The sequence below is a fragment of the Xiphophorus couchianus genome, chromosome 19 (assembly GCF_001444195.1).
Source record: "Xiphophorus couchianus chromosome 19, X_couchianus-1.0, whole genome shotgun sequence".
Lineage (NCBI taxonomy): Eukaryota > Metazoa > Chordata > Actinopteri > Cyprinodontiformes > Poeciliidae > Xiphophorus > Xiphophorus couchianus.
In genome coordinates, this window is record NC_040246.1 from 18475908 (window position 1) to 18501502 (window position 25595).

At 37.1% G+C, this 25595-nt stretch overlaps 2 protein-coding genes across 3 annotated transcripts in view; one reads left to right on the forward strand and one right to left on the reverse strand.

Annotated features, from left to right (window-relative positions):
• The window catches only part of itpk1b (inositol-tetrakisphosphate 1-kinase b), a 41198-nt gene extending 27260 nt beyond the window's left edge, over positions 1-13938 (forward strand). The window contains exons 6-11 of one of the 2 annotated variants that reach the window (XM_028000106.1): positions 3947-4045; positions 4130-4170; positions 5997-6207; positions 8563-8630; positions 9700-9862; positions 11181-13938. In XM_028000106.1, the coding sequence (XP_027855907.1) occupies positions 3947-4045; positions 4130-4170; positions 5997-6207; positions 8563-8630; positions 9700-9862; positions 11181-11452 (854 nt within the window). In that variant the 3' untranslated portion in view covers positions 11453-13938. The remainder of the gene's footprint in view (positions 1-3946; positions 4046-4129; positions 4171-5996; positions 6208-8562; positions 8631-9699; positions 9863-11180) is intronic. The other variant, XM_028000107.1, reaches the window with a different exon arrangement.
• Positions 13939-15738: 1800 nt separating this feature from the next.
• Positions 15739-25510, reverse strand: plk4 (polo-like kinase 4 (Drosophila)). Its single transcript, XM_028000088.1, has 15 exons — positions 25295-25510; positions 24238-24333; positions 23868-23963; positions 22994-23108; positions 21285-22215; positions 21115-21203; positions 20148-20404; positions 19556-19660; positions 19373-19475; positions 18387-18536; positions 18087-18315; positions 17316-17418; positions 17106-17243; positions 16913-17019; positions 15739-16096 (listed from the first exon to the last, which is right to left on the reverse strand). The coding sequence occupies exons 1-15, from the start codon at positions 25322-25324 to the stop codon at positions 15985-15987; spliced, it is 2661 nt and encodes an 886-aa protein (XP_027855889.1). The 5' UTR covers positions 25325-25510; the 3' UTR covers positions 15739-15984.
• Positions 25511-25595: the final 85 nt, after the last annotated feature.

Sequence of the window (25595 nt, forward strand, 5' to 3'; positions counted from 1 at the left end):
AAACATCTGGAGATGATGGTGCAAAGAAGGATTCCTCATAAAATCAAGAAAATTATGGACAGAAAACCTCTTAATGAGTGTCTTCAGTCAGATGCTTCCTCAGAGCCACAGTAGTACTGACTGCTACAGCAGATCATTCCTACCCACGGCCATCAGCATCTACAATAACTCAGATGGAAATTATATAATATAAAATACAACAACATTTAATTTCCCTCTGGGATTAATTCAAGTATTTTTGAATCTGATCCAGATGCTTAAAAATCGTGAAAGAAGTGAACATAGAGATAATAATAATAATAATAATAATAAAAACTCATTCATGGAAAATGTTTTGTGCACTGATGTCCTGAATGTTGTAGAAACTAATGAAAATATCTGAAATAAAAAAAAGCTGTAAAATGTGACTATTTTAAAATCTATTTTATTTTTGTTACTTTTTAAATTCTACTAACCCAACAGTAACTGCTGCTGGTTCCCCTCGCTCCTCTGCAGCAGCTTCTCCGGCTCAGTGGGATTCTGCTGACTTTGGTATAGTTAAATCCCCAGAGCTGGAGGACCCCGGCTTCAAACCCACAGCTCACAAAGGTCATCACCTCTCTATTGTGTTACAGGTGTGCCTCAAATATCTTGATGAGTCAGGGGGTGTACTTACGGTTTCACTGCTTCCTTTCAAATTCAAGACAACATTTTGACTTAAACTGTGTGTAACTTTTTTTGTATTTTCTGTTATCTATGACAAAGCACTAGAGCCAGGATAAGAAAAAAAATTAAATCACGATATTAAAGCCATGTGACTAGATTAAAGTCTTACAACAGAAAGTCAGAATATTACGAGAATAAAGTTTCAATAAATAATACAGGAATATAATAGAAACATTATGAGAAAAAGTCATAATAAATGGAATAATTATTATATTACCAGAATAGTCATAACAGTTTGACAAAAAGTTGTACAACTTTTGTTTTTTGTTTTTTTTGTTGATCGGCCATCACTGTAGGAGAATGTAGTTGTAATATTGCGAGAGAAAAGTTGTACGACAAAAAGTCGTAATAACTATGAGAAAAGTCGTAATATTGCGACAAAGTCACACAAGTCACACGCCAATATGACGTTTTTATAATTTCTCAGAGTCTGGCCTTAATATTCTGTTGTAATTATCACCTGTTTATCCATTTTGTTTAAAAAAAAACCACTCAGTTTTCACAGCTTCTGCTGTCTGTTGCATAAAAACAGGCCAGGCTGTGGTGTTCGGTTTCATCTGAGCTAATATTTACTTCATTTAAGACGCGCGCAGCGAGCAGATAGATGCAGCGCTCTGGATCCGGTTCACTCCTGCTGGGAGCTTTCTGCTGCAGGAAGTGATGCAAACCATGATGTAAACAGGCTTTTATTATCGTCTGCTAGAGATAACACGGAAAGAGGCCGAGCGTTGGCCGTAATGGGAGGCTGACAGACCTGATGACTTCTTAACCACGGTGCGCCGGGAGTGCAGTTCCTCCTGAAACGGTTGCATAACCCCTGGGTGTCCAGTCAGTCACAAACTGGTGTGTTTAATGGTGAAAACATTTAAAACAATAACGCATGCATGACTGATTCACCTGCCTGTCGTATGAGTCAGGTGTTGAAATGTTCACAGCTGCAAATCATTTCCGGTTTTATCTGGAAGAGGAACTATGTTTTTCACATTGTTCCTGCTTCGGTTTTATTCAGATATGAGAAACTTAAACGCAAAAATGAACTGATTATATTTTTCTGACTGGCTTCCCCCAATTTTATTTATTTTTTTATGCAGCTTGTTCTTTTGAAATGAAAGTTTAGCCTGTTTCTTGGGGCTTATGTCCCAAACCTTTATTAGATTTCTAATGAACGAAAAGCTAGAGCAACTATTTTGCTACAATCAAAATGATTTATGTTTAATATATTTATCTTCAAGTCTCAAATGTTTCCCAAGTTCAGCACTGCATTTTTAAAGCTGCATTTTATTTTACAGTTTGTTTAGCTTCATCTAAACAAAATGTGACAAAGTGAAGATGTACGGAGTCTATATTTTTGCAACTGTTGTAATATTAACAATAATATTAACTATTATTACATCAGATTTATGTATGTATGCTTTTCAAGTTTCTTCTAAAAGACTTCACACTGAAATCAGTAATTTCCTTTCACGTAATTAGTTGTTAGTTTATTTATTTATTATTGGTCTTAAATCTTTCCTTTTAATAAGAGTAATACATTAGCATTGATGTGTTTATATACCATTAAAAACTTATAAAAATACTTATTTCCCCACTATTTCTTCTACATATAAACCAATGAAACTCATTGTGTTTAAATGGGGTAACGTCTTAAAGTTTCTTTTATTATTCGTTTTTATTTATTTTTGATGTCAAAACATGTTTTGAAGAAACATAAAATAACTTTAAAACTCATATTTATATTTAAATATCTTTGAGAAGAAAGTGGAACTGAAGTTAAATTCTGTTTTCAAAAACTTTGAAAACCCACATCTGAATTTGAATGGTTGTTTTATTAATATTACAAATTTATTCTGTTAATGACTGACTAAAAGTAAGAAGCAATAAACTAACAAGACAAAGTCTGGCATTGACAGGACAATAAGGGAAGTTAATATAATAATTAATAATGAAAGTGTGGCTTTATGTGGCAAGTTATGCATTTGGAGTTTGACAAAATGAATAAATTTTTTAATCTCTGTTGATTAAACGTGGATCATTTCACAAGCTCACCAATGGTGTTGGTTTTTGGAATTGATTTAAATAAACATGTAATTAAAGTTTATTTCAGCTCAATCCAGAGGCATAATTAAGGCTTTTTAAAGGGCATGATGAGAGCAGTAATGACGTAGACTTAGACTGACTTTATTATCATTTTGCATGCACAGGGTGTATACAGAACGAAATTTCGTTGCATACGGCTCAGAACAATGTTAAATGTGTGAGAGAGGTCAGTTTCCACAAACATTAAGGCTCCTGTAAAGTTGTTCCTGCTGCTGGATTTGATTGTCCAGTCACGTTTCACTAATGTTAGCTATGTTAGCGCCACAATATAATGATCCAGCTGCCTTGTCATTTACTAAGATTAAGAATTACTTCCTACTAAATATTTAGCTCCAAACTAAATGATTTGCTTGTTACCTGTGTAGTTTGAAGCTACATATTTAGCTTGCTAACTAAATATTTAAGCTCAATCTTTAGTGTGCCAACTAAGTAATTGTTTGAAGCCAAAGCTTAATATTTAATTTGAAGCAAAATATGTATAGTCTACACTCCTCAGTAAGCAGCTTGCCAACTAAATGTTTAATTTGAAACTAATTAGCTTGCTAACTATTTAACTGTCTATTAATTTCAAACCAGATATTCAGTTTGAAACTAGAAAGTTTGAAGCTAAATATTAACTTTGCTAACTAAAACTTTAGCTGTGTATCTAATTGTTTAACTGAATATTTAACTTGCTAATTAAATATTTATTTTGAGACTGACATTTGTAAATTAATGCTTAATGTGGAGAAAGTCTAATTTTTAAGAATAAAGCTGTTTTTTTCTCTTATGACAGGCTAAATAACTCAAATTATAGCTTCAGGTACCGGGGCGTGCCGTGGTGGCGTAGGGGTTAGCGCGACCCATATTTGGAGGCCTTGAGTCCTCGACGCGGCCGTCGCGGGTTCGACTCCCGGACCCGACGATATTTGCCGCATGTCTTCCCCCCTCTCCTTCCCCGTTTCCTGTCAGCCTACTGTCATATAAGGGACACTAGAGCCCACAAAAGACCCCCTGGAGGGGTAAAAAAAAAAAAATTTATAGCTTCAGGTACTAAAACTCTATCCATTCTGGCACAGGCTTGGTGACGTTAGCTAAATGTTTGTGGTTAAATTGTCTGGTATAATCTGTTTCCTCATGTCCCTCTTTCTTCTGTTTTTGTTAGATGAGAGGATTTGCTCTCCTCCGTTCATGGTCCTCAACACGGAGTGCACCCCGGATGTTCTGGAGCAGATCAAGCTGCAGGGTCTCACATTCCCCTTCAGTGAGTCTCCATCCTTTATCCACGATTTTTATGAACTCCGTTGGAGATTTGTTTGAGTTCTGACCATCCGAATTTCCTCCACAGTTTGCAAAACTCGTGTGGCTCATGGCACCAACTCCCATGAGGTGAGAAGCTGTACTTCCTGTAGATACTAGAACACCTTGGGATTGACCATTAACTCTGTTCAAACACCAGAATGAGATGAACAGGAAACCAGCAGCATTGTTGCTCCACTTTAGGGATGCAAGTTATCGATTAATTAATCTAAAGATGACTGACCCTATCAATCGACTGATTACTTGATAAGTGGCCATTTTCCTAAAAACCTCACGTTTCTTCTGCATAAAAAGGGCTCACCATCGTTCCACATCATAAAGGGTTAAATTTTTTATATAATATACTGAATTTAAAAAACAAAAACATTTTGTGTATTAAATACTAACTAGATAATTAGAAAAAAAAAGTTTTTCTCACTTTATTAAATTTAAAAAATAGTTATAAAGTATAACAAGACAGGAATGTCTTAGGTTACTGAACAGGAAAATAAAAAAATGAAAATAATCAGAGTACACAAAAATTGTATTCAAGTAAAAGTGAAAAGTACCCATCCAAGAAGTTACTCAAAAGTAAAAAGTATTTGGTAAAAAGTTGACTCAAGTATTGAGTAACTGATCAAATTATCAATCATCTGTTTAAAAGTTACATAATCTAATGGACCAAAATGACAATAATTTATTAAACAACAAAATCAGGCAAAAGATTTTTTTCCAAATCAGTTTCTTTCAATAAAAATTTATAAAACGTTGACAAAAACCGCAGGTGTGTGTCTGTTTCTGGTGAATTTTTGGTTAAAACATGTTTGTTTTTCATTCAGTGGATAGAAAATCCAGAAATATAACTCAAGTAACAGTAGAAATACTTCATAATAAAATTAATCAAGTAAAAGTAAAAAGTACAGCATTGAAAAAATATTCTAAAAATAAAAGTATTTTTTCCCAAAATAGTTATTCAAGTAAATGTAATTAGTTACTACCCAACTCTAAAAACAATAAAACATGTGAAATGCTTAACTTCCCATGAAAAGACAGATTGTCTGTTTTTGCTCTTGAATTAAAGTTTAAACTTCCATGAAATGCTAAAACTCAGGCCTCAAAATCAATCATCCTTACTGGCGCCATGTTGTTTCTCATGTTACAATTTTCCTCTGCTTCTCCATCATCAGTGATTTTTGAATGAGAAATGCTATTAAGGTGAAACTAGTTACTATCCAGCTCTGCTTTCTATAATATGACATTATTTGTCATCTGTACTAAATACCGACAACTGTCGTTTTTTCACATTGTTAAACTTAAACATAAAATATAACAAAACAGGAACCCTTAGGTTGAAATATAAAAACATGAGAACTGTAAAATATTTGAAACTCCCCGTGAATAGAGATGTTTGTACAGAAAGTCTGTTGTTGCTCTTGAAGGAAAGTTAAAACTCGGCTCCCTGAAGTGCGTCATTAACTCGCGGCGGCTCTCAGAATCAACCGTCATTTCCTCCGTTTTTCTGTCACCACATCTTCGCCTTCGTAGCGCAGAAGTCATTTGTGATGACGTTTCTTCGTCACGTAGCGGTTTTAAAGGGAAACTTGTTGAGCTTGTTGCGTGTTTAAATTTCAAAATAGAACCGCATGAAGTGCAGTTTGAATCCCAAACCGGACTCTGTTTTGACCGTTACGGTTTACTGTTCTGGCATGGCCGCCATCTTTGTTTCTGTTCAACTGTTTGGCTCCGCTTAAGGATGACCAGCGGCGCCCTCTGCTGGATGGCGGCCAAACTACAACACCAAAAGGTCTAACTGAGGCTATTAGTTAATACATTGGAACTAATTTTAATCTAATAAACCGTTAAAACGGCGAACAGCACTGATGTGGGTTCAGCTTTAACATTCTTCCTCTCCTCAGATGGCCATTATCTTCAGCGAAGAGGACCTGAAGGACGTGAAGCCTCCGTGTGTGATCCAGAGCTTCATCAACCACAACGCGGTGCTGTACAAGGTGTTTGTGGTGGGGGACTCCTACACCGTGGTGGAGAGGCCCTCCCTGAAGAACTTCCCTGCTGGGCCTGCAGGTGAGCAGCGGCTGAGGAGTCCAGAGGCGGCGCACATCCACACCGGTCCGTCGGTACAATCTGCTCTGCTTGTTCAGATCACCCAATAAAAGAGCTCATAAAGCGGCTCTGAATGTCCCTGTGATTGCAGCTGTTGGCCTTTTAAGGGCTGCAGCAGACTTTAGCCCTGCTCAGAGTAAACACGGCTTTTCCTCAGCAGCAGGACGGAGCCTCAGCGGCAGGGCTGTCCCCCGGACGGATGGCTCCTGTATTTGCATGTTGCACGGTAGAGGCCCTCATGCAAAGCGTTTTCACCTGCAGTGTAGTAAGCTGCTTTGTTTGTCGTTGCACACAGACGGTTACGTTCAGCAGGGAAATTTAGTCTGAAGCAGGATCCTCACTGGGATTGGACCAGTTAGATACTGGGGGCCATCTGGGCCCTCAGGATGATTTTAAATAGCAGTAATTTGGTCCAACAGAACAAATAGTTTTCTTAAATACTCTGAAAGTTGGCCAAAACAATTAATCAGATTGTTAATTGAAGTATACAGTTAACGATTAATCGAGTATACAGACTCGAAAAATTTTTTATTTGGTGATAAAACAACAACCTCACAGCAACAATTAATACAAAACTGTACAAAAAAATATACATTTTGCATTTACAATAAAGACGCCTTTGTCTGTAAATGTATTTTACCCAAAACTCCTGAAACAGCAGAGATTCAGCTTCACTCGGTTCAAATTCACTAAAGGAATGTCATGTTGTTGCATTTTAGGCAATAAAATGTTTATTTTCTTATTTAAAAAATGAATTGATTTATTAATTTGAATCTTAATGAATTTTTAATATTGTACAAAAAAAGTCTTAAGTGGTTAAATGATAAATCTTCAGAATGTTTGTAATCTGATTAATCGATTAATCGTCACAATAATCAATAGAATAATCGATTACTAAAATCATCTGTAGTCACAGCTATTATAACAGGTTTTTGTCTCTTAATAACCACAGAGGAGAGAAACAGAGAAAACTCAAAAAACACGAAATTAGACACCAACAAACCAGAGCTGCAGCTCTGGTTGATTATTATACTCCGCTGATTATTCTGACGATTAATCAGATAAAATAATTGGTATATTTTAAAGATTTTTCATTTAACTACTTAAGCATTTTTACACAATATTAGAAATACATTGAAAGATGCAAATAAACAAATAATTCAATTACATTTATTTATTTTTGCCTAAAAGACAGGAACAGGTGTTCTTTTAGTAAATCTGACCCAGGAGAAATTAAAACTGACAATTTTTTATTTTTTTTTTATCGCCCCGCAAGGGGTCTTTTTGTGGGCTCTAGAGTCCCTTTTTCAAAGTAGGCTGACAGGAAAGGGGGAAGACATGCGGTAAACGTCGTCGGGTCCGGGAGTCGAACCCGCGACAGCCGCGTCGAGGCCACGTTGCCTCTGAATGTGGGTCACGCTAACCCCTCCGCCACCACGGCACGCCCCCATAACTGTGACACTTGAGGAGTTTTTGGTAAAACGTATTTATAGACAAATCTGTTTGGGTTTTTTTTTTTTTACCTTAAATGCAAATGTTTATATATTTTGTACAGTTTTGGCTTCATTATTAAATTATTTGAATGTTATTTTTTTCAGCAGATGGCTTTTTCTGAGTCTATATTCCAGTTAACGATTAATCAATTACTAAATTAGTTGATGATTATTTCATTTATCGATTAATCAATTCAGCCCCACCCAAATATTAAACTTTGTTCTATTAAATATTTTCTTATTTGTTTTATTATTTAGCAGGTAAATTTCTTTTTTTTTTTTCGTATTTAAATTTGTTGTTTTGTGATCCATGACTTTTGTCTACTTGACATTTTTGGTTTGTGTTGTAAAACGTTTTGATCATTATGAATTTAGATTTTTTCCTCTTCATCTTCAGAAAAATAGAAATAATGCATAAAAACAGACGGAAAGTGAAGGTTTAAAATGCAGTTTCAACCTTTCATCACAGTTCCTCCTGCATGAAGAATCTTCTACATTTCAACACCTGGAAAAACTTTTAAACTTAAAAAAACTTAAAAAGTTCACTTTGCAGATTCTTCTTTAAAGCGCAGTTTGTGAATTTTGTTAACGTTTCCCCCTAACTTCTGTTTTGGGGGAAACGTATATAAGAACCACAGTGTAACATAAATGTCATGTTTGTGTTTCTTTCAAATTTTACTTTCTGAATCAACATTTGACGTGTCAAATCAAACACAAAGCAGCTAAATCTAACCAATCAGTATTTTAAAGCAACTCGCTTTGGGTTCCTGTGCGACTCGTTGTAACTGCTGACCTCTGCTGCCACCTGCAGGCCGGGATGTGAAACTCATCTTTTGTTTTTCTTTGTTTCTTCTTCTACATCTTTCAGAAAGAAAAGCCATTTTCTTCAACAGCCACAACGTCTCCAAACCCGAGTCGTCTTCAGACCTGACCTCGGTGGGTCTCTGTGTTTCTTTATTCAGGGTTCGTACGGGTGCTGGAAAATCCTTGAATTTCAATTAGGTGTTTCCAAGGTTTGGAAAGTGCTTCATATTCAAACTACACAGTTTTGTAATAAAAATGCAATCTAACATTTTATTAAAAACCTAAATTCGGAAAACATTTCTTAGAGTTGAAACCAAATATTTTCAAAAAGACGCATTTCATTTTTTTTTCGTTACAGTCTGAAGTTAAATCCGATTTTTTTATTTATTTATTTTTTTCCTTTTCAGGTCAGTTGTTATTACCCAAATTATTTCTATTTGCTAAATGACAGAAAACTTACCAAGAATTGTTTTAGAGGTTTTTTGTAACTTTCTTTTTATATTGTTTTTAAGCATTTAATTTGAGCAGAAAGGTCATTTAACATGATTTATTTGGATTGTTTCAGTGTATTTATTATTTCTAATGGCTCAATGACTTATTAATCATTTTATATTTTAAACAAAGTTGGGATTTTTTTTTAAAGTCGGTGAAAGAAAATCTTGCTATATTTTAGTTTACAATAACAAATTATATAATGTTTTTTTTTTCTGCTTATATTATTTTTTATCTCCAAATGCAGGGCTGGAAAAGTTTGAAACCCTGCCTTGAAAAATGCTTGAAAAGTGCTTGAATTTTCCTGGAATCACCAAAATCATTTTTATTTGCTAAATGACATAAAACCTGGCAGGAAATTTACTTTATTTTATTTTTTAATATTTAATATTCGTAACATGTCAATGACTTAATGATTTGTGTAATAGAAATAAAGGTTGGCTTATGTTATATATGTTTAATAAACTCATTTAAATTTGTTTTTAGTTAGTGTTTTGTTCTCGGACCAGTCAAGCGTGTAAGAGAGACATTTCAAAACATTACATTTTGCTTTTATTTTAGTTTACCATCACAAGAAATAATAACAGTAATAAACAATATCATATAATAATACATTGAAACTACATTGAAAGATCTTGGATCCTTGAATTTCACTGTTGGAAGAGTGTAATATTTGTTTTTTTTTTAACTCTCCTCCCGTTGGCCTCAGAGGGAGAACGTGGAGGGCGTGTCCCAGCCGCCCTGCGATGATGTCATCAGGGAGCTGTCCAGGTCGCTGCGGCAGGCGCTGGGTGTGTCCCTGTTCGGCATCGACGTCATCATCAACAACCAGACGGGTCAGCACGCGGTCATCGACATCAACGCGTTTCCCGGTACGTGCGGCTTCGCTCTGAATCATCTCTGTTTGTCGTTGGCTCAGGAACTGGAGCGGCGTTTCGCTCTGGTGTTCGTCGCAGCCGTTTAAAAATGACGACTTCCTGTCACTGCTGTGGCGCTGAGCAGTTTCAGATCAGTGTGGCCTAAGCGCTAGTTTACCCTGTAGCCAATTAACATGGGTTGTTTATGTTCCAGAAGCTCATGTTTAGCTGAAGAATTGTTTATTCTATCAATTATTTTGATGATTAATCGATTAATCAGATAAAAGAAAGGCAGATTTTTTATATAATCACTGAAGAACCACATCTACTCATTGACTTGCACTCTAAAGTACATTTTGGTGAAGCCAAATCTGCTTTTAATTGATTTATTAGAACCAGGGCTGGAACGATTAATTGGATTAATCGTGATTAATTACAATTAATCAATTATTGGAATAACCCAAATCTGATTTGGATGCAGCAAACTTGAATTTTCAGTTGAAGTTTCTGGATAGTTTTACTTATTATAAAAGCTTAGTTATGAAAAGACAAATAGTTTGTATCATACTTTGTATTTACCATAGTAAGAAAATTATTTCAGTAATAGGGCTGAAACAATTAATCATGATTAATTGATTATTGGGATTATCGTCTCATTTAGCAATCGATAAATTGATAACCGGATTATGCAAAAAAAGGACATTTTCAGAAAGAACAACACAGTCAGAGCAGTAATTAAGCCGAAACTGTACAAATATGTACATTTTACATTTAAGAAAAAAGGACTCTTCTCTGTTTATGAATATGTTTTACTCAATACTTCTCGGGTGCAACAGCTTCACTCAGTTCAAAGTCTGTAAAAAATATCTTAAACACCTATTGTTATCCAGTTATTAATCAATTAACCCAAAAATAATCAACTGAGCTTTTCACAAGTTGATAGAAGTACTTTATATTTGTGGATGTATCTTTTGTTACAAATAATCAAGCATCCTCTAAAGGAATGTTATATTAATGCATTTTAGGCAACAATGTTTATTTTCTCATTCAAAAAAGTTATTAAATTGTTTGTTTGCATCTTTTAACGTATTTCTAATATGGTATAAAATAGATTTAAATGAAAAATCTGCAGAATGTGCCAGTTGTCTTATCCGATTAATCATCAGAATGATCAGTTAATCATCAGTATAATTGATTAATCGTCAGAAACAATCAATTAATTGATAACTAAAATTATTAACCCAATGAATATGATTACTATTTTCTTGTTTTTGCTGTTTTTTGGTAAAATGAGCACCGTCTCGTCGTTTCCTGAGCGTTTCTCTGCTTCCAGGTTATGAAGGCGTTCCGGAGTTCTTCAACGACCTGCTGAGCCACATCAGCGGCGTCCTGCAGAGCCACAACCCGGACTTCGTTCCTGCCGGAGATCAGCCCAAAGGCCTGACGGTGAGCGGCGGCGCCGGTGGCGCCGGCCCCCAGGCTCCATGCGGCTGCAGCAGCGTGCGCGGGAAGGAGCTGCAGAGACTGGGCTGCAACTCGGCCATGTCGCCCAACTTCCAGCAGCACTGCGTCTCCACGATAGCTACGAAGGCCTCCTCCCAGTGACTGAGCCCGGCCCGACCCGGCCCGCTTGATTCCTCAGCAAATCACAGTGGTGACAGTAATAATAATAATGAAGATGAATAATAATCAGAGTAATTATGATGTTAATAATGTATCTAATCAAAAATAGGCCTCTTCCTCTGTGGTTACTGAAACTGTTGGTGATTGGGTGTAAGCTTCTTTCCTCTCTGCCTTTTTGTACATTTGGTTCTGTCCAATGAGACTGTATCAGTACTGTAATGTGAACCTTTGGGAACCGAACAGCTGAGTTCAGTTTCGCTGTAAAGAAAGAGTCCAGGCGAGGTAGCTAACGGCGGCTAACGGCCCGATCCCGCCAAACGCTTAGACTGAAGCACATCCGCAATGTGACGGGCCGCGGTCCTGCGGGCCGCTGTCGGGTCAGAAGAAGGGAGTTCTTCTCGAAGTGCCATGAAGTTAGTTTGAGAGAGAAGAGTTGAACATCCGTGATCACGTGACCAAGTTTGGTGGCGTTTCTGCAGCTGTTTGGCTCCAGATGTTGATTCTCTGCAACCACATTCCCCGTTCTGCATGTCTGCAAAGAAATTCCAGGATTGATTTCCGATATTCCAGTGGATCGTCTCCTTAAACGAGCGTGTCACTTTAAAACAATAAACTAAAAGATTCGAGATTTTCAAAGTGTGAGACGCCTGAGCTCCTCAGAAAAAATATCCACAAACATTTAGCCAACTTCACAAAGCTAGAGACAAATGGGTAAATATTTAGAACCTAAATCAGTTTCATTTCTGGTGATTATTTAAAGTTTGGATTTTCATGGTTTGGATGTTAAGATGCTCCACTATGGGGCAATAATTGAGTTATTTAGCAGAGCAAAAAAATGTAAATCATATTTTCTTTGTATTACTCATTTATTTATAAATGTCAGTTTCAAACGAAATATTAAGTTAGCTGCTAAATATTTAGCTTCAATTAAATGTTTACTTAGCCAGCTTAATGTTTACCTTAAAGCAAATATTTATTTTGCAAATTAGATATTTAGCTTCAATCTAGATATTTAGCTAGGAAGCTGAATATTTAACTTCAAACTAAATATTTAGCTTTCATCTAAATGTTTAGTTGGCAAGCAAAATATTGAGTTTGAAACAAAATGTTTTGTTAGCGAATCATATTTAGTGTGAACCAAAATATTTGATTCAAACTAAATATTTAGATTGAACCAAATCTGGATATTTAGTTAAATCTAAACTAAATATTTAGATTGAAACTAAATATTTAGTTTGAAGCAAAATATTAAGTTAAGTGAAATATTTAGTTTCTATCTAAATGTTTATTTAGCAAACTGAATACTTAATCTAAAGCTGCATATCAAGTTTGAAACTAAATGTTTAGTTAGCAAGCTAAACATTTAGCTAAAAACAAATATTTAGGCATTTGCCTTCAAACTAAATATTTGATTTTGTTTCACATATTTAGCTTTATATGATGATTAGATGATTTCATATAAAGCTAAATATGTGAAACAAAATGTTTTGTTGGAGAATCTAAATATTTAACTTCAAACTAAATACTTAATTTGAAGCTAGGTATTTAGCTTCAGTCTAAATATTTTGAATGAGGCTAAATATTTAGCACAGCCAAAGGTATTTTGGTGTTTTAGCAGGTAAACCACCTCCAGTAACTTTAACAGATTTTCAGAAACAACATTGATGAAATGGAGGACAGTTTTCTATTTGCTCTCACACTTTGAAAACTTCTGGTCTGGATGATTTAAGGAAGAATCTGTTTTCCTGTCGCTCATCCTCTCCTGCAGAACTCCTGTCTGTCGCTTCGCTGAGCTCGGTTCTGACCCGGTTCCTCTTCCAGCTGCTGTATCCGTGTGAAGGGAGGAGGTCCAGCTCTTGTTCCCAGTGTTCACTGTGATTTCTTTTTTTTTTTTAACTCTGGTTTGTTTATACTTTTGTCTTGACATCTAATGAGAGTAACTTTATTTTATTGAGATTTTATGGGAAAATGTTTTATATAAATAAACTGAGAGCAGTGATGTTTTTGAGCATATTTTACAGTAAAATGGCTCGCATGTTGATCAAATCAAACCAGAACCGCGGTTCAGTCTGTAAATGATTGCACTCCTCTGAGCCTGAATCCTGGAGATCATTCCTCCCATTTTATTTTCCATTTAATTGTCTCTGCAGCTTCCTCATCAGCATCTCTCTGGGCCAGAACCTTTAAATCTATACTGGTGATCCGAACTACAGCGTTGTCAGGAGAATCTAATGCTTCCCTGTACTTCCTGTTCTTCACGGTGAAAATAATCTGCAGCCCAGACTGTTTCCTGCTCCTAGCTTCACCTCAATGTTTACTTCTTGGGTGTCTTGTATAATGTTTATATGCGCCGAGGCTTAATTCCATATAGTATGTTTTGTAAGAGTTCTGTAATTAAGATCCACAATTTTGACCTTTTTTTAATTAAAGGGCCAGTACAACAGGCAAAAATAAACATGTGAAACCTCTGTTGTCTTAATATGGTGACCTGATTTTGTTAAATCATTCAGGTGTTTAATAAGGAAGGTTAGTTACAAGTGAAATCAGAAGTTATTTTTGTAACTGAAGTTAAATAAGACCAAGTGTCTCTTGTTTTAGAATAACAATTCAGTTTGGTAAATGTCTAATTTTACCACAAGGCCCTTATAGAAAGAAGAAATTAAATTTCTGCCAGAATTAAATTTTTTCTGAAAAACAAAAGTGGAAATTTCAGATGGTTTATAAATAAATAAAAATCATTTCTGAGGTTACCGTATTTTTCGGACTATGAGCCGCTACTTTCTTCCCACGCTTTGAACCATGCGGCTTATTACCCTGTGCGGCTTTTCTGTGGATTTTTCTGCAACCACCAGGGGGCTCTTTAGCAGGAAGGGAATCATTGGAAGTCAAAATTGGTCAATCAAAGAAGAAAGTGCTGATTTTCATTTAGAACAAGCGCATGCTAGCAGCAGACGGAGAAAAGTTTTCAAACCCAAACCCGCTCATCAGGGAAACAACAGAAGAAGTTCATATGATGCAGCTTTTAAGATGAAGGTTATCGATCTGGCAGTACTGCACATAAGCTCGGCGTGAACAAATCCATGGTTCGGCGTTGGAGACGTAGGTCCTTGTGACAAACCCAGCGGTGGAGATACCAGCGGCCTATAGCCCAGTGTCGCTTGTAAATGTAAGTTTCCAGTTTTTTAAAAACAAACTTTGTGGTTGCGGCTTATAGTACGGTCCGCTCTATAGTCCGGAAAATACTGTAATCTCAAAATTTCAGGGCTTTGTTCTAGCAAATCTTTGACTTTGAACAATAAAAATTCTAGAAAGGTTCATTAAATCCGAAAACATTCTTGGAAAATTTTTAACTTTTTGAATGCAGGAATTTTCTATTTTTTCTAGAACATTTCTAACAGAAAATTTGTGGTCAATCTCAAAAAATGATTTTTTTTTTCCTAGCCACGTGTTGACTCTTTGAGCTCAGAAATGTCCTTGTACGTTTTAGAAAATTTAGACAATTTCAAAATTTTACTGTTTTGTAGCCATTTTTTTTACTTGACTTTAGACAAAAAAACAGTCAAGTGAAAAAAAGACCAAAAAAATTCCAAGCTTTTTTGCCAAGACATTTTCAACTTTTCAAACTCAGAAATTTCCAGTTTTTTAAAAACAAACTTTGTGGTTGCGGCTTATAGTACGGTCCGATCTATAGTCCGGAAAATACTGTAATCTCAAAATTTCAGGGCTTTGTTCTAGCAAATCTTTGACTTTGAACAATAAAAATTCTAGAAAGGTTCATTAAATCCGAAAACATTCTTGGAAAATTTTTAACTTTTTGAATGCAGGAATTTTCTATTTTTTCTAGAACATTTCTAACAGAAAATTTGTGGTCAATCTCAAAAAATGATTTTTTTTTTCCTAGCCACGTGTTGACTCTTTGAGCTCAGAAATGTCCTTGTACGTTTTAGAAAATTTAGACAATTTCAAAATTTTACTGTTTTGTAGCCATTTTTTTTACTTGACTTTAGACAAAAAAACAGTCAAGTGAAAAAAAGACCAAAAAAATTCCAAGCTTTTTTGCCAAGACATTTTCAACTTTTCAAACTCAGAAATTTCCAGTTTTTTCTAAAAACATTTCTGAAATGTTTAAGTTCATACAGTGAGATAAAGAAGTCTCTGACGTATCTTTTCATTCAGTATATGTACATTTCTGGTTTCAAGTGTAGTTTCACTTTTACATTTAATAGCAAATATATTGTAATTATAATAAATTGTGAAGAGAAAACCAATCAGATCTCTAGTTCTCCACCTCCAGATGTTTATTGCATTACCAAGTTCATATGACAGGAAAACTTTGCAATACGTCTATTTTAGACACTATACAACATTTATAAAAATAAAATCTTTACATAATCAGTCTTCTGTACATGTAAAAAAAGAAAGAAAAGAGCAAAGATACAGACAGAATATTTACAGCAACAGCAGAGCGGCGACAATCTGGAGGTTGCTAATGCTAACGTGTTCTCTGCAGACGGCTAATGCGCATGCGCGTGACGAGGCGCCGGATTGGCCAGCAGGCCGAGTATGGTGGAGAGGCAGTGCAGCTTCTCTTTGACGTGTTCAGGCAGCTTCTCGTTCTCCTTGTACCTGCAGAGGAGATGCGCCTTAAAACCTGGGTTGTTTGTTGTACGAATGCAAACAATTGGTGGTCAATTAATGTTTTATTAGATAAAAAAGAATTCCAATCGATTAACTAATGTCGTCCGCTTAGACCTTTGTTACTGTTGTAGTTTCCAGCAGAGGGCGCCGCTGGTCATCCTTAAGTGGAGCCAGAAATAAAAAGATGGCGGAACGGGACAAAGTAATGGTACAAACAGAGTCCGATATAGGATACAAAATGCGCTTTATGCGGCTCTGTTTTGAAATATAAACACTCGACAAACTCCTTAAGCGTCAAAAATACTTTGCTACAAGGTGAGGATGTGGTGACGGAGTAAAATGGTGACATGATGCAGGGGGGAAAAGAACATGGCGCCGCTAAGAACGGTTGGTTTTAGGGTTGAGTTAATTAACTAAATGGACCAAAGTTTTATCATTCCTTTAAGAGCAAAGACAAACAGGACATGTCTGAACATTTCTCTGTCCATGTGGAATTACTTTATCCTTTTCATCCTTTTCTTTTCAGCTACCTATGAGGTTATTGTTATATTTTATAAATATGATTTAAGTTTAATGTGAAATAAAGAGAAATTTGTGTTATACAGTCAGTATTTAATACAGCTGATACAAAAATAATGTTAAAATGTAATTATGTTTTATTTTAAATTCAACATTATAAAAAAGCGCTATTTATGTTGTGGTCTTGATATAAGAGAAAACTCATGTTTTTAAGAAAATGGCCGCTTATGAATTAATCATCAACTCAACCAGCTTTAGACTAACTAAAATCAGTTTGTTTCCCACCTGGTGACTCTGCCCTCTGCAGACGTGTAAGTGATGCAGGAGACCCCGGCCTGCACCACCAGCTGGGAGCCGTCGTTGAACTGGACCCACACTTCTCCACTCGTCAGCTTCAGAAACACAAACCCGATGCTTTAACAGCTGCAGCCATCAACAGATCAGAGACTATCCTGATCTTTTTTGTTCTTTTTTTTACCTGGGATGCCCATCCGATGTTGGGCACGAATATCGACTTCACCACCTTTCCTGCGCTCTGAACCGAGTCCTGTCGGACCGGGGAGCATTTCTTACTCAAGCTGGCTGAGGTGAAATCCGACCCGTCGTAGGAAATCATCTGAAAATAAATTAGATCGTTACAGATTGGATCTGGATTGTTGTGGTTTTATGCTGAGCCGGCGACTCTTACTGAAGGAGTGATCTGTGGAGGTTTAGGAGGCGTTGCCAAATCGGGAGGAACCGGCCGTGACGGCGCCGACCCGGAGGATAAAGACTCTGAGCTGGCCGGCCTCCTACGAAGATTAACACACAGAATGACTCCTCAGTAGAAGAAGAAGAGCAAGAAGGAAGAAAACAAGAACAAGACCAAACAAGAAGAAAATATAAAGGAACAAAAACAAAATAAGTAGTAGATCTTTTTTTTTCTTCTAAGAAAAAGATTAGAAGATGAAGAAAGAAAAGAACAATAAAAACAAGGGCAAGAAGCAAAAATAATGAAAACAATAGAACAAGGAGAAGAAAAAGAAAACCAGAAAAAAAACAACTAGAAGAGCAAAAACAAGAAAAAATAAAGCATAAGAGAGAGAGATAAGATAAATCTTTATTGTCTTTGTCACAAGGACAACGAAATTCAAAGGGTGCCATCAGTCGGTGCACATGCCCAAAAACAAAAAATAACTGTCTCACAATTCACACACAACGCAAGAATCAACAAACTGGCAAAAAAAAAAAAAAACAGAAAACAAGAAAAAAATGGGTAAGAAAAAGCAAGAACAAACAAAAAAAAGAAGGAAAGAAGAAAAATAACAAAAAGAAAATTACTAGAAGAAAGACGAGGGAAGAGAACACAAAAAGCAACAAGGAAAAACGAGAAGAAGGAAAGAAAAAACAAAAAGAAGAATGGGAACAAGAAGAAAACGAAGAAGAATCCCTCCATGTATATAAAAAAGCATCTCTCTACCTGCCAATCGTTATGGGGAAGAACAGGACGTTCTTGGCGCTCCGCTGCTCCTCCGCCGTGATGGCGGCCTCTAGTGACAGACACATGCTATGGCCTTCGTCGGACAGCTCCACATAGAGCCGGCTCTCCGGGCTCAGGCCGCTCAGACCCACTTCTCCCTTCACCGTGTACGACTTCCCGCTCCTCTCCACCACTCGCACCAGCTCCGACGTCTTGTGGGTCTTTGCTCCTAAAAGACGGAGTCAGAGTCAGCCTCTTCTGCAGCGACGGCCCAACATCTGCCCAACATCTGGGACTCACCGTCGTAAAAACAGACTTCCAGGTCCGCGTCCGGGGAGTTTTCCATCAGCATCACTTTAGCGAACTTGGTGTACAGAGTCACTTTAGGAGTTTTGGATTTTACAAGCTGCACAAACTTGGAGGCGTATTGGTACTTCTTCCAGTATTTTTCTGTGAAACAAGTTTATGAAGGCATCAGTTCGAACTGTTTTTAGCTGTAAAATCCAAGAACTTTTCAAGCACTTTCAAGGTAGGCTTTCAAACCTTTCCAGCACCAAACTTCGTAGATAAGACAATACAAATTTACAACTATACCTGGTATAATTTATTACAGTTATTAATAATGAATTGTGGTAATATTTTAGATTCTACAGTTTCTTCTAATGTTTCTTAGATTTAAACATTAAATCTAAGAAAATTTAATGTTTTGAAATATCTTCCTCACAAACTCTGTACACCTAAATGGTCTGAAAATAAAACCAAAATTTTACAAAAAAATCCCATAATTTCAATAACATTATAGTAACATTATATATTAGATATAATATATTATATCTAATATATATATTTATTTCAGTTACACATATCAATAAGTTACTGAGTCATTAGTAATATATATTCATTGAGATTACGTGAAGGTAAATTACCTTCCTGCTCAAATTAAATGTTTAAACACAATATAAAAAAAGTTACCAAAAAAAATGTAATTTAGCAAATAGAAATAATTTTGGTAATTCTAACCAAGAAAAATTTAGTCTAATTTCAGACAGTGATAAAAAATTTTTTTTAAGTATTTTTATTAGGTTTATGGAAATATCTGGTTTCAACTTTAAATGTTTTCCAAATTTAAGCTCTAAATCAAACATTAGATTGCACTTTATTACAAAACTGTGAAGTTTCAATCAAGAACTATAAAAACTAAAGTATTTTTAAACTCACGTATAAACCCAGTAGTTTATTGTATTTATTGCCATTTCCTGATATTAATAAAGTCTGTGTTTGTTTACCTGGAAGGTCGTCGTAGCTACAGATGAGAATGTCCTCTGGGGGCGCTGGCGGCCGGTCCAGCACAGGTAACCCCTTCCCGCCATTGGGCTGGTATATCGTCACCTACGGCAACAGCAACACCACCACGGTTACAACATGCTGAAAAACATGCAAACAGCAAAGCGTGCGCCGTGTGACCGCACCATGGAGCCATCGCAGGAAATCTGCAGGACCTCTTTAACCCTTTCCTGGCCGTTTTGGGATTTTAAAAGCTCCATGCAGACTTCACCTGTTTCCAGGATGCTGACCTGCAAGAATAAAACAAGATATTACCATAAAGGTGGCCGACAGGGACTTTATTATCACAATAGTACTGCAATAAAATCAAAGACTATGATAAAAAAACGATTTACTTGTTTTACTTAGGTAATAAATATTTCATCATAGCATTCATACGGCCACAAACATAAATATTGTGAAAAACATTCTCATCTCAAATATGCTTCTTGAGGATGCCACTTGCTTAAAAAAAGTGACTTGTATCACTTAACTGGAAAAAGTAACTGCATTTAATCATATTTTTAAATTTACTGATGATCTGGTGGAACAAAAAGTGGATAAAAAAAGCAAATAACTTTCTGATCTGTTTTTTTATTAAAACTAAAATTCAAACTAAAATTTATCGTAACAATAAATCAAAATTCTTATCATGATAAGAATTTTTTCACAATAAACGGTACGATAAATGCCCACCGCCAGTCAGAGAGAGTGTGAAAAAGAAGAATCTCAACCTACAACTGCGTTTTTGGTTTTCTGCCTGATGGGCTTCAGTCTGTGGGCACACAGTGGAGACACAACGTCTCTCAGAGTTTTCCTCTTCTGCTCCCTGCTGTGAGGAGGCTGGAAGTCTGTTCCCGCTGTGATGTCCCGGGACGATTCGGGATACGGCTGCAGACCTCGGCCCGCGGGCTCGGACCAGGAGCTGTGGACCCCGTGGGGTCCTCTGCTGTGGAAGCTGCCGCCGCTGCCGTCTGTGGGCCTCGGGCCGGACCCTGAGTCAGAGGACACAACACTTTGACCTCACACTCTGAGGCGTCTGATGAACAGTTTTATCATTTCTAAAGAAAAACCCTTAAAATTTCTCTGAGGGATTTAACAAACACACACCCTAATTATTGATTTATGAGTTCATCTAAAGTTGATTAATCTCTCTTTAATGAAGACAGTCGATCATCTGTTCAAAAAACAAAATACTATACTTTTCATAATATGCCGAATTAAAAACCCCCCATAACTTTTAACATTATTAGCTGTATGAAACACCAACTGAATAAACAGAAATTTGTGGTTTTCTCACATTACTAAACTTAGACTTACATATAAAAATAAACAGAAACATCTTAAGTTGCTGAATAGAAAAATAAAAGATGAAATGAATAAAATATGTGAAAAGAGATGTATTGATACAGACAGCTACTTTTTGTGGTTGCTCTTGATGGCAGCCCTCAAAATCAACTGTCCTTGTTGACGCCATGTTTTTTCCCCTTCCTGCTACAATTTTTATTTCTTCCATTTCTCTGTCATATTATCTTCGCCTCTGAAGAAAATCAGTAATTTTAGGTTGAGAAGTTGATGCTTAAGAATGACCAGCAGGCGCCCTCTGCTGGATGGCGGCCAAACTACAAGGTCTAAGCGTAACTAATTTTAACCTAATAAACCATTAATCCAGAACACACCCACAGATTAAAAATCAAAGCTCTACCTTCACTGTTGAGCCAGTTAGAAACTCCATCCAGGTCCTGATACTGGGAGGTCGGTGGGTAAACCATCTGAGCTGGCAGATATCCTGAGCTGAAACACAAAGTGAAACGCTTCAATAAATCTCAATCTGAGACCCGAAGAAGAGATCCGACCAACAGGCAGAGGTCTTACTGTGCCGGCTGTTTGACGGGAGGGGAGGGAAGCCTGCCATAGTCTGAAAACGGATGAGGAGTGGAGGATGAGGGGAAGAGGGGCCGTCCCACCGCCGACAGAGTCTCCTCTGAATGGCATCTGCCCAGCTCATGGTGCGAGGAGGTCAGCCCTGGTTCTGCAGAACCGCAGCGGTCCGATGAGTGAGCCCTCCGGAGGAACCTGGAATACGGCTGTCCGGTCTCTCCGACGTGAGCAGCCCGTCCTCGGGACCCGTCCCCGTCGTCGAAGCTGCTCGGCTGCCGTGGAGGAACGTACGTCATCCGGTTCGGCAGCGCCGGACCAATGGCGTGCTTGGTTCGCTGATGGAGGCGGGTGCTGCTGCTAGCGGAAACGGAAGACGTGCAAGCCGTCGAGATGGTGGCGATTCCGCTGTCTATGGAGCTGTCGTCGCCCAGCCTCGGCTCTTTGGTCCTGACCAGCAGGTTCTGGGTCATAAACGGGTGGTCCAGCACGGCGGAGAGACTGGGCCGCAGCGCAGGGTCCCTCTGGAGCAGCTGGTGGATCAGGTCCTGAGCCTCTAACGAAACGTGTCTCGGCATCTCGTAGTCCCCGAGCACGACCTTGGACAGAGTGTGCTTGACCGTGTCGGTGTCAAACGGAGGGCGGCCCATCAGGAAGGCGTAGAACATGCAGCCCAGAGACCAGACGTCAGACTCTAGGCCGTGAGCGCTGCGGGTGGCCACCTCCGGGGAGATGTAGTTGGGAGTCCCACACATGGTGAAGTGCTTTTCATTGGGCAGCTTGAGCTGAGTGGCCAGGCCAAAGTCCGCTATTTTAATGTTCATGTTGCTGGTCAGCAGCAGATTGGACAGCGTCAGGTCGCGGTGCAAGATGCCGTGAGTATGTAAATACAGCATTCCCTTCACGATCTGATGCATGAAGTGTCTGGCTGCAGAAACAAACAAATAAATGTTTTAAAAATCTAACTGGAACACATGCCTGTCAGATAACAAATATTGCCTGATGACAAATTGCTCCAGCAATTATTGCGATAAACAATAACATTGTTGTTTTGAGACCATTTTCAACTAATAATGCAAATTCTTTCAGACAGCAATAAACTTTAATTTTGTAAAAAAACACTAGATACTAGAACTGGAGAACATTTTAAATATCCAAAATAAAGCACAACAAACAAAAATGATAAATAAAACAGAAAGAAAAACCACACACAACAGAAACCATAAATAAAATGGATTAGGATATCTCTGAAAACAAAATTTTCCTTAAAACAATAATCATCATCAGAATGGAAATTATCGAGCCATTAGATTTTTAATTGCTTATTGAGACAGGCTTTCTAGAACATACTACTTTTGCAGCTTTTAAATAAACAGCAAAAACACAAAATCTTGCCAAGTAGTTAGTTAGTTCATTTGAAATAAGGCAAAACTAACTTAAAAGTAACAAGGAGCTTGTTTTAAGTCAATAATTTCTTAATATTGATGAAGGTTCTAGTAGCAGTGTTATAAGTGAAATAGCCTGAATAAAAATTAAATATCAAGGAATTATTGACTTAAAACAATTTCCTATGTCTTGCGAAAAGTTTAATTAAAGTTAGTTTTACTTTACTTTAAAAGTACTATAACATTGGAACTAAAAACTAGAGTAAAAATACTTGGTAGTATTGAGTGTTTTTGCAGTGTATGAGAAAACTTGCAGCTCACCTTCATCTTCGGAAAAAGGCATCTTCCTCTCTTTCAAGTATCGACTCATCTCCCCGTTGTGGCACATCTCCAACACCAGATACACATAGTTGCTGTCCTCAAAGTAATTGTAGAGCTTTAGGAAAAAAAAACATTTTGTAATTTATTTATTAATAAAAATAAATAAATAAACAGATCAATACATTGTATTGATGTTAAGCAGAAAGGCTGAGCTTTTTACATGTTGATGTTAGAAGTATTTTTTTAGCTGCAGTTGCATCTATTGCTACAAATAATCAAGCACAAATTATGAAATAATATTTTTTGGAATTTTAGGCAATAAAATTGTGATTTTCTTATTTAGAAAAGGAAGTAACTGCTAACTGTGCATCTTTTAACAGATTCATAATACTGTATAAAAAAAAGCTTAAATGGTTAAATGTAAAATCTGCAGAATGTGGCAACTTTTTTTCCCTACTTTTCATTGATAGAATAATCGATTACTAGAGTCTTAATCTAAGATTCCTGTGTAATCCCTACATCCAGTTTCTCTGGATAATCTCGTGTGTAGTTCATGCTGGTCACTACCTAAAAAACTGTGAACTAAATATTTCTGAAAAAAAATTTGTGTTTTTTGAATGAGATAGAAGAGACGTGTTCAGAGTTACTGTAAGTAGAATATGATTAGCTACACACTGCCAGTCAGCTGGCTTCCCAGTGCTTTCCAGAATGTGGCTATTTAAAAAAGTACTGATAACGTAAATATAGTAGGGGGGAATTAATCAAATATCTGATTGTAATTCTCAATCACAAACCTCACATCACGAAACTCTACATGAAAATATGGTATGAATAATTTTATTAAACACTTATAAACTACACCTGCAAACATTACCTCAAGGATAGAAGGATGCTTCAGTCTGCAGTGAATCTCCACCTCATTTGTCACACGCTGGACCATCCCAGCTTTGTGCATCGCTTTCTTGTCGATCTGCAGATGGAAATATCACAGGTAATTATACCCCTCTACAACGGACTAACAAGCACTGTGGGACTGAGCTGCCAGCAGTGTTTGAGTCCTGGAGCTAATAGCCAATCTGTTAGACAACAAGGCGTTACCAACCGAGAGCTTCTCTCTGGGTAGTTAGGGGACCAGGAGAAGCCCTTGGGAGGTAACTAAAGTCTAATAACCCAACTGTTGTAGTTTACAGTTCAACTGTCTGTTGCTGGCAACAGCTTGTATTTCTAAGACAAAATTATCTTACCATTTTGATTGCAACCTCCAGTCCAGTCTTAACAGATTTTGCCCGGTAAACACATGCAAAAGAGCCTTTGCCAAGGAGGGTGAGGACTTTAAAATCCTACAACAAGAAGGAAAAATACACAATAAATATAATATTTACAATATTTTCACTTCAGATGACTATTGAAAATCCTGCAGCAGGATCTTTAAACGCATGTACCTCAATATGAACGGCTTCAAGGCATGAAACACTGTCCTCCTCATCACCAAAGAAACTTGAAGAGAAATAATCTATAATCTGATCAAACATCAATGTCCCTCTAACCTGCGACATGTTGAATGCTCAAAGGAACGGTCACTCCAGCAGCTAAGGACACCAAATCCCACCACAACAAACCACAACTGTCAAACACCTGACGCTGTTATCTGGCCAATCAAAACCTTTAATTATCCCGGCTTTCTCCCCGTTAACAAGGAGAGCAAGCTGCTAACAACAAGCTGCCGTTTCCAGGCAGCTTGTTGTTTACAAACGGATGAGGTCCCAGGAGTACCAGGAGAGCGTCTTGTAACCAACCAAAAACACATATTTATATATATATATATATATATATATATATATATATATATATATATATATATAATATTCATTCGAATATAGTACAACATAATATCAATATATATAAAATAATAATATGTTTATTATTATTACTCATATTACTCTTATTGTCATTATTATTAATGGCATAATAGATACATTATTATTGCTCATTATAATGAAATAGTCTCGATCATGCCAATAATAACAACAATAACACCATAGCATTTTGTCGTCTACCACAACAGGTTAATTTAGCTTGAACTGATTCCAGCCTACTAATATCCGTCCTACGATCATAAATCACCATCTATTAAATATGTAAAAATATTATTTTCAATTCATAGACGTTTCTACTTAGATAAACGGTGCTAAGAATCTACTTCGCTGCGTATTTGAAGCAGTAGTTGCTGTAACGCTCGGTAAGTACACCAACCCCCCAGTCAGCGCGAGCTGCGTGCGTTAGCCTAACAAAGGGACCCACCTCGATCTTGTCGCCGATTGAAACGCTCATCCTGCTGGATTTCGATCTCGCAGGTCAGCGCCGGTTTGCAAAAATGATCCTCGGTCGACAGAAATCATGGAGGCCCGGAATAGCCGCTCTCAGAAGGTAAAGAAACTTAGCGCTCTCGTTCCCCTCCAAAACTCTGACATTTCTTCCATTTTGAAAATATCCGCCCGTTACTTTGTGGCTACGTCACATCTACGTGTCTTGGCAACAATAGTCCTGGCCACGCCCCAATTTAAAGGGCCCATACATAATTATTGAAACGTCAGCGCTACTT

Bases quoted from the DNA above. Each gene is read 5' to 3' on its own strand.
- plk4 (XM_028000088.1), bottom strand. From the start codon at position 25,324: ATGAGCGTTTCAATCGGCGACAAGATCGAG. The intron at 18,537-19,372 runs GTAAACAAACAC...CTTGTTTCACAG, and splicing joins TAGCTACGACGACCTTCCAG to AAAAATACTGGAAGAAGTAC. The intron at 17,419-18,086 runs GTAGAGAGATGC...TAATCTTCGTAG, and splicing joins TTCCCCATAACGATTGGCAG to GAGGCCGGCCAGCTCAGAGT.